General features: G+C 28.3%; 1 protein-coding gene and 1 long non-coding RNA gene across 2 annotated transcripts; one reads left to right on the top strand and one right to left on the bottom strand.

The window, feature by feature from the left end:
• The first annotated feature begins 218 nt into the window (after positions 1–218).
• LOC126550600 (uncharacterized) lies at positions 219–10,662 on the top strand. Its single transcript, XR_007604688.1, has 5 exons — positions 219–1,421; positions 2,684–2,898; positions 6,361–6,546; positions 6,619–6,874; positions 10,434–10,662. It is a non-coding gene; the product is annotated as an uncharacterized LOC126550600 (long non-coding RNA).
• LOC114122603 (pancreas transcription factor 1 subunit alpha-like) lies at positions 2,269–6,660 on the bottom strand. Its single transcript, XM_027985299.2, has 3 exons — positions 6,373–6,660; positions 4,257–4,604; positions 2,269–2,855 (listed from the first exon to the last, which is right to left on the bottom strand). Exons 1-3 carry the CDS (start codon positions 6,533–6,535, stop codon positions 2,680–2,682), a joined length of 687 nt encoding a protein of 228 aa, XP_027841100.1. The 5' UTR covers positions 6,536–6,660; the 3' UTR covers positions 2,269–2,679.
• Positions 10,663–14,772: the final 4,110 nt, after the last annotated feature.

Here is a 14,772-nt window from a genome sequence, read left to right on the forward strand (position 1 = left end):
TTTCATTTAATTAATACGAATTATTCCGAGTGAGCTGACGCCGTAAACTACACACGTATTTTTTTTCTCACACGCCAGGTAACGATGTGCAAACGCTGCGGAGGCACGGATCGCGCGCGAGCGTCCTCGGCCAAGTGTGCGCGGCGCGTGTTGTCGCAAAACCGTTGGTTCGCCAAAAAGGGTAAAAACGTGTCGACGTACATACCGTACAAGAAGGTTTCCGCGAGTTTTATCGGGATCCGGCGTTGCGCGACCGCATAGCCTCGGACGTGTTGGAGGTGTCGGCGCTCCGGCCGTAGAACCTTCCGTTCACGTACACTATCATTATACGAAATTATTACACGCGGCGACGGTAACGACGCGTTCGACGAACGTTCGCGCAAAACCATCTGCTCGGCTTTTACTACCACTCGCAGGGCAAACGTCAGCGCACGGAACGCGCGTGCCGCTCGACGTGGAATATTTCGCCGGTCAAACGTACGACGGCCCGTTACAGATCGTACGCGATTCAATCCATAGCCGTACGACACGAGACCGCCACGAAGAATATTGCGTTTGCGTCCGATCTGTACGATTTGGGTCGTGCGGTACGCGCGCCGGACGCCCCCAAGCGGGTGTGGAAGTGTCGCGTTTACGATGAATTGTTCGCAGCTCGGAAATCGTAGAACTGTCGGAAACGTTCGGTCTGCCGTCCGATTGCCGCGGGTTCGCGGACGCGCAAGAAAAAATCTGGTGGCGTCTGGTGCCGTTTTCCCGCGGACTGGCCGTTTGGTTTCAGCGAAACGGGTCGCGATCGTTCGCCGTGTTTCCCGTCTTCCGTCCCGGTCCCAAACCCTTGCGGTACAACGCCACGGCCAGGCCCGGTGCGCCAGCAAATCTTTACACGTAGGCAAAGATCAGAATTGCATGCCGCCTCTTGTTTTATTTATTTTTTTCTTTTATGAATAAATGTAAATTTTTTGCCGTCGTAGGCTTGTGCCTACGTCGCCTACGCCTATAACCACGGCCGTGTACGAACACTGTTGCGCGAGGCGAAACCTATATGGAATTCCGTTGCAGCGCCGAGGATTTCGGAGCCGGTGTAGGTACTGGTGGCGTTATTTCGACTTGTCGCAAAAGCGCCTACGGTCACGTGGATCGAACGCACGAAATTCGGAATGTCGTTTGCGACGAACGGTGCGTATTTTTGCGCGGCCACGGAGAGGTTTACGGCGCGAGACGATGGGATCGCGGCCACTGCTGCAGTGGAACCGAAACGCAAGCGATGATGCAAGAGAAAACGGACGGCCGAAGACGACGCGAACGTCAATGACCATAATGCGGATCCGTCGAAACATTCCGGACATCTGCAGGGACTGGATCCGGCGTGGTCAAATACGCGGGCGCTTGTTATCTCGGCAACTACGGTTCCGCTTCGAAACGTGATTCAAATTATATAAATTATTTTAATATGTATATATATTAAGTTTTTATTAGGTACAAAAACCAAAGATTTCGGCGGGGGGGGGTACGTCCCTGTTGTTTGGTAAGATCTATATCTTTCAACCATAATATTGTCTTTACCACATTTTGATATACCAAGTATAAACATACTTAAATCTATAAAAATTAAAAATCAACACATTGATCTAATTCGATTTCTTCTTCAACCTCGTGCCTTTTCCATTTAACAGTTTATATAACACTTTCGGTCATTTTAGCTGTAAAAACAGTCATAATAATTATTAATTCTACCTTTTTTTTATTATTAATTATTTAATTTAACGATAAATTATACTAAATTATTTATGTAATTATGTATTTATAACTTATAAATACCCATAATTCGTAACAGCAATTTAAATATATATAGATTATATACAATATTATTGTCAACTGTCAAGGGTTGCTTTAACTAGTGACTAGTCCCAATATTTTTAGTGATAAAAATAATAGTTAATAATACTAAAAACCTGTACAAGTTAAGTTCAAGAAAAATGTACAAATTATATTTAAATCTATTAAGTAGGTCCCTATATCATTAGTGAATTATTTGAGGGGGCTTTGGATTTTGAAGAGCTAAATTTCCGAACCTAAATTCCCTCTATTATTTACCCCACTACCACATTAAAATTTGTATTACAAACATTACCTAAGTATTTAAGATACTATGTATCACATATTATGAAGGTATGTATAATACCTATTATAGAAAAATAATAACTACAAATAATTAAGTAGGTAGTAAAAATACATATCGCGGGTTGCTATAAAATAATAATAAATATAGTTAACAATAATTGCGAATCAATATATTAAATTCGCTGATTTATATTGCTAAAGTAAATTATAATTCATAGGTACAAATGTACAATATGTATTACTCTATTAGGTATGATGTATTATTATATTTTAAAGATGGATGGTTAAAATAATCAGTTAAAAAAAAACACTCAAATAATAACTATACACTAACAATATTAAACAATAATAAAACAAATAGGTAGATACCTCCTATACAAAAAAATAATATTGTTAATATTATATTATAATAAACGTTTTAAATAAGAATAAGAACAACTGAATATAGACATAATATAGGTATATATAACTTATGTTCTATACAGACTATAATTTATGACTTACAACTTATAAGCCATAAATTATAATATTAATTCTCTTATCTTTTATGTTGAGTGATTAGGTTTTACTTGATGATGTCGAACTCGTTGAGGTTGAAGTAGATCCAGAATTACGCGGTGACCCTACTTCAGGCCTCCATAACTTTGCTCGCATGACTCCTGCGCTATTTGGACAATTTTCTTTTGCCCTTGACCAAGACAACGAATGTAAAGAATATGGAGTTCCAAACGCGCCTGAAATTTTAACAATCTATATTAATACGAGTATATTTCTAAGGTAGGTACTACAGATTTTCATTTTTTGATACCCATAGATTCCAGCGGTTCTTAACATGTGGTCCGCGGCCCCCTGGGGGTCCGCGGATGATCAATAAATTAAGAACCACTGCAATAAATAGTTGCAATCTAAAACGTATTACATATGTATAAATACGATACTATTGATAAATAATATTATAGGTAATTTGAAATCGATACTATATTTACATGGCAGTTATTTATTCATCGACAATATTTTCAATCTCTTCTTTATTCTAATGCATTTACCAAGTTTTAGTTTTGAAATTTTTATTATATCTAGACAGAATTTTGAATTCTTAAGTTTTTTATAGCATTTAAAAGAATCGGTGAAATAAAATTATTTTTTTTGGGGTAATTGTTACTATTTTTATTGTTTTAATGTCTAATTAGATATTAGATCCTTTTATTTTATATATTATTTTGTACATTTTTGTTATAATATTATACCATTGTTTTTTATTCAATTATTTGAAGAATGGTTTTTATGGATGACTATTATGTATTACAAAAAAAAAGTTATATTAACATCCTTCAGCACCATTACTAATAAAGTTAAATTAATGCCACTGGTACTTACATTATGGTATATGTGTTACCAAAAATGTTGACAATTAGGAAACTATGTCATTTCCTACTACGTGTTATAATAATTTCCTTATAATAGCAGGCAAAATACACATCATACAGTCATATTATATACCTATGTAGTAAAAACAGGTAAATTATTAAAATATTATACAAAAAACACTCAGTTTAATTTTTTTTTTAAACATTTTAATTATAAATTCGTATATTTTGAATATTAATTTATGTTACATAATTATTCCAATAAATAATTAATCTTTAACTATTTGTTTTTATCAATTTCATTTCATTAATAATATTATTCATTTTTTTTTACTAAATAGTAACTACATCTAAATGGTTCGTTTTTTCGGCTGTTTCGTATTTTTTATGTTTCAAAGTATATTCTACATCTCCCTCAGATTGAAAAGAGCTAATTTCATCTATCGGTAAAGTAGTAAACCAGTTAATGTTCTATGGCATATGCTCACCTAAATGAGTAACATTGCCGGGCCCAATAAACAACAAAAAATAATGACGATTCCTTGGCAATGATATAATTTTTTTTCCCGTACAAGGAATCATCATTTACTAGAAATTATCTTCGTTTTCTAATTTTTTAATATTTCCACTAACATACATATTATACTACGGATAATATAAGTAAATAATTTAAATAAAAATTCTTAAATTAGTAAAATTCTATATTATGTTAGATTGTTAGTTTTATCACTGCCTTAAAATTTAAAATTTTTGTTTGGTCTATATTACCTCTGACAATAAACTTCTTGACGGGTTGTTCTTTGACCTGTGCCGGAGGTCTATGCAGGCGACCGGCGATTGTTGTAAGTTTGGCCACGTTCAAAGACGTTACGCCATTTCCTGTCGGTCCCGTGCCACGAGTCAACTCGGACAGGAAGTTTATATAACCGATGGCTAACTTCAGTGTATCCACTTTGGACAAGCGCTTCTCGTATGGCAATGTGGGTATGTGTGCACGAAGGCCTTCGAATGCTTCGTTGATGCTCTGCATGCGTCGCCGTTCGCGCAGGTTTGCTGCTTGGCGCTGCTGCGTCTTTTGCCTGTGACACCGTGAACTCTTTTTGCGACCCGAATCAACTGTAAAATACATGGGTACCAAGTATATTTTTAAAAGACCATAAAAAATGATTTAATCATAAATCAATATATTACGCTTAAATGTCCAACTTTATCAAAATTATTTAACTTCAATTAAACTTAGAAAATAAATGTGGTTTCAAACCATATACGTTTTTTAAATTTTAATAATTAAAACTTATAAAAATCTTGTGTTCAATTTTCAACTCTTTAACTATTAAAACTAAAATAATTTACATATTTTCGTGATTTTTACAAAATTTGAGTTTCAGATGCTTATAAATAAATCCTGACTATGTAATTTTGTTAATTCTTAGTACTGTATAAGAGTAACTTATAAAGTATGGTGTCTTTTATTTTTAAGCTTTTTAAGGGATGGAGGCAGCTGAGTGAGCTGTAGCTACTCTTAGAGGCTCCACAGTTTTATAAATACAAAAAAAAAAAAAATTAAATTAAAAATGTATGTATAATATGAAACTTTATTTTTATATTTAAAATCAAATTTTTAATTTTTGTTTTAATAAACAATACCAATAAGTTTTCGTACCGTTAACTATAAACGCATGCCGACAAAATAACAAGTTATTTTGATTTTTGCTGTACGAACATTAAGAATAATATAACTAGACAACTAGTACACAACAATCAATTATAAATCGAAATAATATTAATTGTTATTGGATAACGTTTGTAAATGCACAATTTGGGATTATAGCCAAATTATTGTTAACATGACGATTGACGATGAACAACGTATTTTTTTGCTGTAGTAAAAGATCATTTTCTAGTTTAAAAAATATCAAAAATAGATTACACACTTGCGTAATCAACTAGCAAAATGAGGTCAGAGTGTGACATTTTAAGTTAAATCAATTATTTAAATATAATTGAAGATTTCGTGATTATAAAATCAAAAATGTTTTATTTTTATTAATTATCATCAATAATTTATTTCTTAAATTCTTATTAATATATTGTATTTCCAAGTAAATTAAATAGCATTTAAAAAAATATTAAATATTATATAAGATTAAACAATTTATTGATCTGTTTATTTATTTTAGATTTCACAATATATTTCGTTTATGGGCCACTGCATAGCAAAAGCTCCTCCAGCTTTTTTATTTCTAAAAAAAATATTTTATCATACATAAATATGTATAGGAATAAAACTTGTAATTATTTTTAATTAATGTAAGGGGTGTACAAATAATTTTTATACCGTACGTTAAAACAAAACGATGATCGAAGTATTCGAAATGAAGAGATTATCCTAGGTAGTACCATGAAAGCATTCAAATTGTCAATATTTTTCGATAAAAACTATTTTCTGTACGGCGTAAAATAAACAATTATGTTAAGAGAATGTTAGCATTTTATTTTTTTCTGTGTCCCACTCACAACATGACAAAACCCATTAATACAAAATCATTTTTATTTTTTTAATAATATCAACAATATTCATTATAGTAAAATCACAAATTATAAAAATTATGGAGGATACCTAATATTTTCTAGGGCGTGAAATATTTATTTATTTAAATATTGTCTCAAAATAAATTTAATACCTATATCCATTTTTTAAGATGAATATAGAGTCAAAAAATAGTAAAATATAAAATTGGTAGTAAAACCATAAAAAATATAATCGAAAATCATAAAAACGATTTTACATGAATGCATTTTATCTGTAGTCTGAGAACAAAAACAAATATTGCTTTGACATCTTAAATGTAATACTATATACTGTGTATAGCTGTAAAATTACCGCAATTGCTGGAATCGCAGTCACTATTCAGTGAGCTTGTACCGTCGGACTCGGAACCGGACGAATATTCATACAGGAAATAATCTCTGGTGTATGGTGGTGCATGATAATGGTGCCCCGCACCATGGTGATTTAATTGATAATGATGGTGATGATGGTCCATCGCCGGTTATAGTAAGAGTATAACACCGTGAGGACGATATTTAATACATCGTTATTAATATTATTAATAATGTTATATTATAGTTGAGACGTGGGCAACAAACAAGCGGAAGCCGGTATGCTACTGCAGAGACTGCCGAATAAGTTTGCAAGTATCCAATAAACCGAGGCGTGCCGGATAGAGGACGAGTAGTCGCGATACCACGCCCATACACCGCCCCAATATACACCCTTCCTTCCACCCACATATAAGTTTACAAGCTGCATTATATCAAGTACTTATGTCGTCCAAAAAAATATTGATAAGAAAGTCCAATATTATACGACAGGTTTAACTAAGGTAAATATTAGGTATTAAGAATATTAATATAAAAATTTAGAAGTAAGATCGCTGCTATATTATACAATAACTCAGATGTAAGTTACTAGCTGTAGTTATTATATTCATTATATAGGCAGATATAATCAATATAGTATAGCATAGATACTTGGGACCTATACAAAAATGTTGCTGTAAAATATAATTGCAGCGACAGCTGTTATATAATATATCTATATCGTCACTCGTCGATTAACAAAGCTAAATAATATAAACTAATATTATATATAAGTACCTATGTGTGATGCGTTGTACGAATAATTTAAAAAAGTAGATTTTCATTATTTTTAAATAAATAAGCAATCCTTATAAGTTATATACTTAATAAAATTAATACATTTTGTTTAATTACCAGAAGTTACATTTTTTAAATTATATAAATACTAACTTATTTATTTATTATAATTTATAAATTTTGTTGTATAGGTATATAAATATATAGGATAGTCATAATATATGAGTCATTTTTTTAAACTAATTTTACAATTTTCAAGAAAGTTTTTATTATTACTTTTAATATCAATTTTTTTATTTAAATTTAATATTATTTATGGAAAAAAGTGGCTAATGCGGTTCCCAACCTTTTTAGTTGTGCGGACCACAATTTTGTGAAAAAATCTTTGCGACCACCTAATAGCACACCTATATTTACGAATTCATATAATTATAATGTATAATATTTATTATATATATTTATATGCATTTATATATATGAGATAAAACTACATTCAATGTAGGTTAGGTTAAGTTAGCTGGTGTACATTGTACACTGTAGTTATAATATTGATTAAATATTATTAGGTGTATAACAAAAATATATAATAATATTATTTTAAATATGTTATAGTTTATAAAATATTTAATATTTTTACGGTCCCAGTACCATGCTACTTGCGACACGTGAGTTGGGAACCGCTGGGCTAATACATACATACGTTGGTATATGATGGTACATTTTAGCCGTATGTTTTGACTACGTCTTATACTACCGCTAAAAAATGTAGAATTTTAAAATGCTTAATTCATAACTTGCTTTAAAATTAATACATCATAAAAATTTCTAAATTGGATAAATCTAAATAATACCTAAACATTTTTAAATGGATCAACTTACTCTAATATTAAAAATAATAGTCTAATTTATTTTACTGCAGTAAAATACTTTCATGAAATTATAATATGCTATAAATTATATTGATAAACATTAATAAGATGAAGACAAACAAGTGGATAAGATGTCCTATTGTCCTCTTGAACTTGTAAACTATTGAATATTTTAGTCCAATACTAAATAGTAATTTCTATGAAAATATTGGACACAAAAAAAATATGTACATAATTTTACTTTATGTCTAAATAATTATTATGATAATAATAAGTGCGTCGGACACTCCAACGATATATATACTTTTTTATCATAAGTAATACTATTATAGTATTATAAATAGATACTATTATAAAAGTTCTTATAGTTAAATTTCAACGTATCTGCATTATTTTAGATATACCTACTAACGTTAAAATAGAACAGAAACTTTATATACCTAATACCTAACAAAATTATAATACAAATTAAAATATTGTCAATATACAATATCATATATTATAATTCATAATATAGGCTATATTTATAGATCATAATATATACCTATAGGTACCTGGTTTATGGCTATACTTATTGGCTATCACGTATATTATGTATAGATGTATAGATTATACAAAGAATATAAAATTATATTAATTTTAATTTTAATTATAAAACCGTATAATATAACATTACTACTTATAATTAGTTTCACAATGAAATTTTCACTTAAAAAACCAAACTTGATACATAATTTTAATGCGTTCTTTAAATAGTTTAATGTCCAATTCCTAGCATTTAAACCTATCATAGTCGGCATTCCTTATCGATTTAACTCAAAATAAGATATAAAAATTAATCTAAATAACTTAAATCTATAAAAGTTAATTATTATTAAGTATTTAGTATTGTGATAATCAATATTTTATTACAATTAAAACTGCCTATTTTACGAGTCACATATTTCCACTATTATTTTTTATTCACTGTATAGTTCTATAGTGTATACCTACCAGTTTTGTATAATTTTCAAAGTAAGCGGTATACAACCCGTTTGATTGACGAAAAGTTTATGAAAATCTTCACTTATTAGATAGATAAATAGACAATCCATATTTTTTTCAAGTTCTTTAAAAAGTAGTACCTACTTAATTGAATTTGAATATTTAATTTTTGAAATTTCTAACTTTTTGCATTTCATTTTCAATTCAAAAACGTAAAAAAGTCGATTAGGTAGCATTAAGTTCATAATAAATTAATTATAAGAGTATTTATTTTATAATACGTATTAAGTAAAGCATTATAGCAATATATTTTAATTTTTAGTTAAACATTTTTAAATGATTTTGCAAATAATTATTTAGTATTTTAACTTGAAATTTTCACCACATCGTAATCATCTATATACATATTTATGCTTATTTTATACCTACTAATAAGAAAAAATAGTCATGGCTTTTCCTTTCCGACAGTTTTCTAATGAAATTATTATGATATTAAATTAGCTAGATACTAGATAGTTATACTTAACAATAAAAATAAAGTCCTCTACTGTATGGCAAGTTCCAAGTGTATACTGTATATCCCATCATTGAGTAGGTTATTGTAAGTCAATAATGAATGTGTTAATTTTTTTTTTTTAATTATCATTATCATTCCAATCCGAAAAACAATTCTGAGTAGAATCATTGTACTTACCTAATAGTCTTAATTTCTGAATTCTAAGGATATTTTATAAAATATTTATATTATTATTTTAGGGTTGAGCTACTTTTATCTAAACTCTTTTGTCTAATTAATTGATTTTCATTTTGAAAATTGTATCGTGTAAAAAATAATAATAAAATAATATACATTATTGTGAACATTTTCAAGTCTACCGTATTTAAAATGTCTTTAAACAAAAATAAACAAAATCATTATAGCCTATAGGAACAAAAATAGTTTTCGTTTAATATCTAATCTTCAAATGTATATAAAAAATAGAATTTAAACATTTTTCTTCGTTCAAAACGTTGCAACAAAAACTCAAAATATTATTTCTAATTCTAAATGACATACTTTATTGTAAAACCAATACCTAAATCAGTTAAATCACTCTGCTTAGAATCTAATTTTTAATAAATTAAAAATTAAAATGTATTGCTTTGTGTAAAATTTAGGTAATGAAAAGCTATAAAAAATTTAAAAATATCTAAAAGTATAATCCATTCATTTATTTGTCTATACATGTACACTATCGTTTGAATTTCAATCTAAATATAAAATATATGGTACATCATTTTATACTTTTAAAATTTGAAAACTACACTTAACAAACAGACGTATTTGTTTAACATCGAATTCTCTTTCTCTCTCCCACTCACTCGTTATCTCTCTCTCTCACACACTCTTTACCTTATACTATTCACTATATATTTTGTGCTTCGTAAACAGGTGCTATATTTCCCAGAGGGGTAACAGCAGAAAACAAATCAATGATTCGCTTGCTGTTCTTAAGCGTCGCGTCATGTCGTCATAAACAACACTGTTCATATAATATTATAAATAAAATGTATTTTGTAGTATTTGTCTAATTATGTAACAATAATAAAAATAAATATAAATTATAATATCATATTTAAAATACCATTACGTTTTTTATGAAAATACGCGTGTGGTGTAGGTATAATAATTATTATTATAGCCTAAATATTAAAAATATACTTAGACTATTACATGTATAATATATAAATACATAAAACATAATAAATATAATTTATTTAGAAATAGGAATATTTTATAAATTAAACGCCAAAAAAATAAAATTTTTGCTATTACACAAAATTATAGTTTTTCTAGTTATAATTTTGTTATAAATCGCGGTTTAAAAAATTCTAAATCGGCATTTATGCAGCGTCTAATGAAGAACTATTTATTATTTTTATTAATTTAATTTGAGTTCTTTATTTTTTTTCATATACCAGAGTACCATACCATTATATATGTATTGTTATTAAATATATGAATGAGTACGAGTTACAATACATTGTTATTTTATTTAAACTGTAACACGTGCAACCGATTGGGGCACGTGCTAAGCCACGTGTAAGCACGTGCTACGAGTTGCTCTTTCAATATTCACACTTTTTCGCCTATTAAATAACATAAACAATGCATACCTACCTGCTAGATTTAAAAAAATATATTAAACTTATTACTTAATAGTATAATATAAGGATAAAATTGTTACACCGGTTTAGAGTACCTATTAGTCATTAGATGATTGGAATACATTGATGCGAGGGCGTATAGTGTGTGTTGTAAAAGTAATATTTTTAAATACATAAATGTTTAAGTGCAACTGTTGCGAGCTTATTTATGTAATAGGTATAATAACTATTTCAAACGTAGAATACGGATCTACGTATTCATATATATATATATATAGAAGTACTTATGTAAATATAATGCCTTAATAGTTAATAGGTATACTGTATACACGTATTTAAAAAAATATTTATTTTTTATATTATACATGAAAGCATGTCAAACAACAAATAACAATAAGACCATTAGACCAAAACATTTTATTTTAAAATTACTCTTTTTAATTAAAAATTAGTAATATCAAAACTATCCACTGATAAATATAAATTTTTAAACCAATGCAAATAGGTACTCATAAATTTATCCGTTTTTAAAAATAAATTCTTATGTTACTAATTCATATTTTTAATATTTCCATAATAGCTGTATAATGTACGTATAGTGTTTTTTATTCAATATGTGTTTGTATATGGGTACAAGATAAGTACTCGATAAAATACTTCGATTATCTACGTTGGAAATTATGTTTTGGAAAAAAAATTGGATTTAGTTTGTACTTTAGTAAGTTTTTTTGTAATTTTAAAACGAATAACCGTAGACACTTGAACTTTTCACCAAGTATTTATATTACATTTTCTGTGTATGGTATAATTTTCAAAATAATTTGACATTTTCTATTAAATATTAATACTATGAATTTATTTTTACTGTTTTATGGTGTTATGGAAAATTTTTATTAAATGTTGAGTTATATAAATTTTATGGTAAAAATATGTATTATTAAAATGATTAAATACTAATAATGTAACAAATATAATATTGAAAAAAAATTATTTCAGCATACCGTAATATTAAAACAAAAATAAATTACTTTTAAAGCCACTTATATCAAAAAAACATATCATAAAATTTGTAGTTATATAAACTGATACACTGCCTTCGATACATTTTGTATTAAATGATACATTATTGAATTCAAATTTAACACACTCATAACAGTGGCGTAGGTACTCAACATCTAATGTACAGCATAACAGACGAACAGTATCCGCACTTTCCTATTTTTTTTTTTAAATAAAGATATATATAAACAAAAAAATTAACAAAAACTACTCTGCTGTATTTCGAATGTACTTTCTAATTTGAGTAAGTCATTGCGTATTGGGTATGTTAAATTTTAATTCAATGATTAATTATTATATATTTTATACGAAAAATAATTCTAAAAAATCAAAAGAAATCATCTAGCTATTTCTAAGAATATTTAAGAAATATAACTATATTGGTTTCTTCTTATTTGTAATTTATAAAAATGTTGTCTAAAAGTTTTTTTTAACCATTATGTTTATTTTTTATCTCTCCCCCGTGAAAATGTATTCCAACTATGGACTATGGTATAAACTATATATAATGTATTTAGGTATATATTAAACAGACAATTATATTATATACAGTTTACAAACGTCAAAATATTAATTATATTTTAAATTTAATAATTTAATCATTATTATTTTTATTTTTTTAAATAAATCAATTTACGTTTACAATGTTTTCGGATAAAAGAGTTAATCAAATTTATTTTCAAAACGAATTAACACACTTGTTATATCTATGTATGAATAAAATGTATAAATAATATGTATTCAATGACAACCCCTCAACGCTCTAGGATGAAGGTTTAATCTTTAGGGTGATCTACATACGTACAAAAAAAAACAAATCGAAATACGCAAGTTTGGTGATCCCAACGTCGGATTATAAACTTAAACCTTCAAAAAGAAGAGTGAGAGTATAGGGACGCACATACATTATGTTCTATGATGCGCGCGCGCGTGTGTGAGTTTAGATGTGTGGGTGTGACGTAAGCTTTAAACAGCTGCAATATGATTGTGTATATCCAGCAGCTATATAGACGATACGAGTGAGGGTCTACCCTATTTATTTTTTCTGTCAGCGTATAATAATATATACGTATATTATATGTGCAATATATATATATACACTTTTCCTATTGCTATACGTTATTCCCCTTTTGCGGCATAGGACAATGAATTGTATAATGCGACCTCAATTTGAACTTAATGTACAATGTATACACCAATTGACCCTTTTTATAATAGTGTTTTGGGGTGAATTTGAGGGAGTCGCGTAGAGCACCGTTTGATATAGTTGCCAATGTTTCAATAATTATCGAGTAGTGTTTTTTTTTTTTTTTTTCATAGACTAATTTCATTGAAATGCAAGGTGTTTGTATCACCCTATATCGATATAATGATAACACGCAACCTTTTGTCGTAACAGAGCAACCCTTCATATCAATATTATAAAATATGCGCCACAATATCCATCGATATATCCAACACAAATATCCGATGACGATCCATGTAATATTGTGTCTGTTGACCTGTGTCCTGTAGTTCTTGTGAGGCAGTTCGTATTTCTAGTACCACTATCAAAAACAAGGTATTATTAGGCAGGTAATTACTAGTGAACGAGTTATGATACATATTTACTACTATTGTATTAAAAAAAAGTCGATAAATGAGTAAAACATTTTCATAATTTATAAAACACGATTTCTTGTAACCATGGACTAGGAGGAGATTCTGAGAGAGATTATATCACTAATAGAAATAAGAATCCACTCAACTTCTTATAAAAATATAAACTGTCTTCAAGTATAATTTTTTCATAGAATTTAAATTTTATAAAATCTATAATAGGTATTTTCCATTGTATATTTGTTAATAAATCTAAATATTCATGATTGGAATTTTGTATAGGTAGGTACGTGTAAGGTAGGCACGTATCTTAGGCTATATTTTTTAGTCCTAAACTCCTGAAATTTAATTTTTTTGAGGTTAAATAAAATGAGGGTGAAAACACTGAAAACATCTATCTTGTCTATTAAGACTTGATCAAGTATAACACATCATTTTTTACAAGGCTATTCTTCGTGGTAATAGTAATGTAATATTATAATATTAATAAAGCTTTATGGGTATACATTTAATAAGAGCATTATAAAAATATTTTTCTTAAGTATAAATATAACGAATACGACTAAGGTCATTATAATCAGCTTAGTCCGGCTCTGTGAATAAGATAGGATCCACGAATAAAGTTATACCTAATCTTTTTGATAGAGCTGACAAGTTTAATCATAGATTCTAAAGTCTAAAATCTAAACATATTACATAATATACAATATACATATAATATAAACATCGATATAAAAACACAATACAATTTACAACTTGAAATTATGAATTAACTTATAACAATAAATTAAGCTTAATAAATGTATACAATTCTACTACCGTATCCCTAAATTTATATTTATACGTGGTATTTATCATAATAAAAAAATATATTGTATTGTTCATCGTGTATACTAATATGTATTACATAAACTATATTTTATCTGCAATATAAAATCTTTTTATGTATAATAAATCTTACATAT

This window comes from Aphis gossypii, chromosome 3 (assembly GCF_020184175.1).
Source record: "Aphis gossypii isolate Hap1 chromosome 3, ASM2018417v2, whole genome shotgun sequence".
NCBI classification, from domain to species: Eukaryota; Metazoa; Arthropoda; class Insecta; order Hemiptera; family Aphididae; genus Aphis; species Aphis gossypii.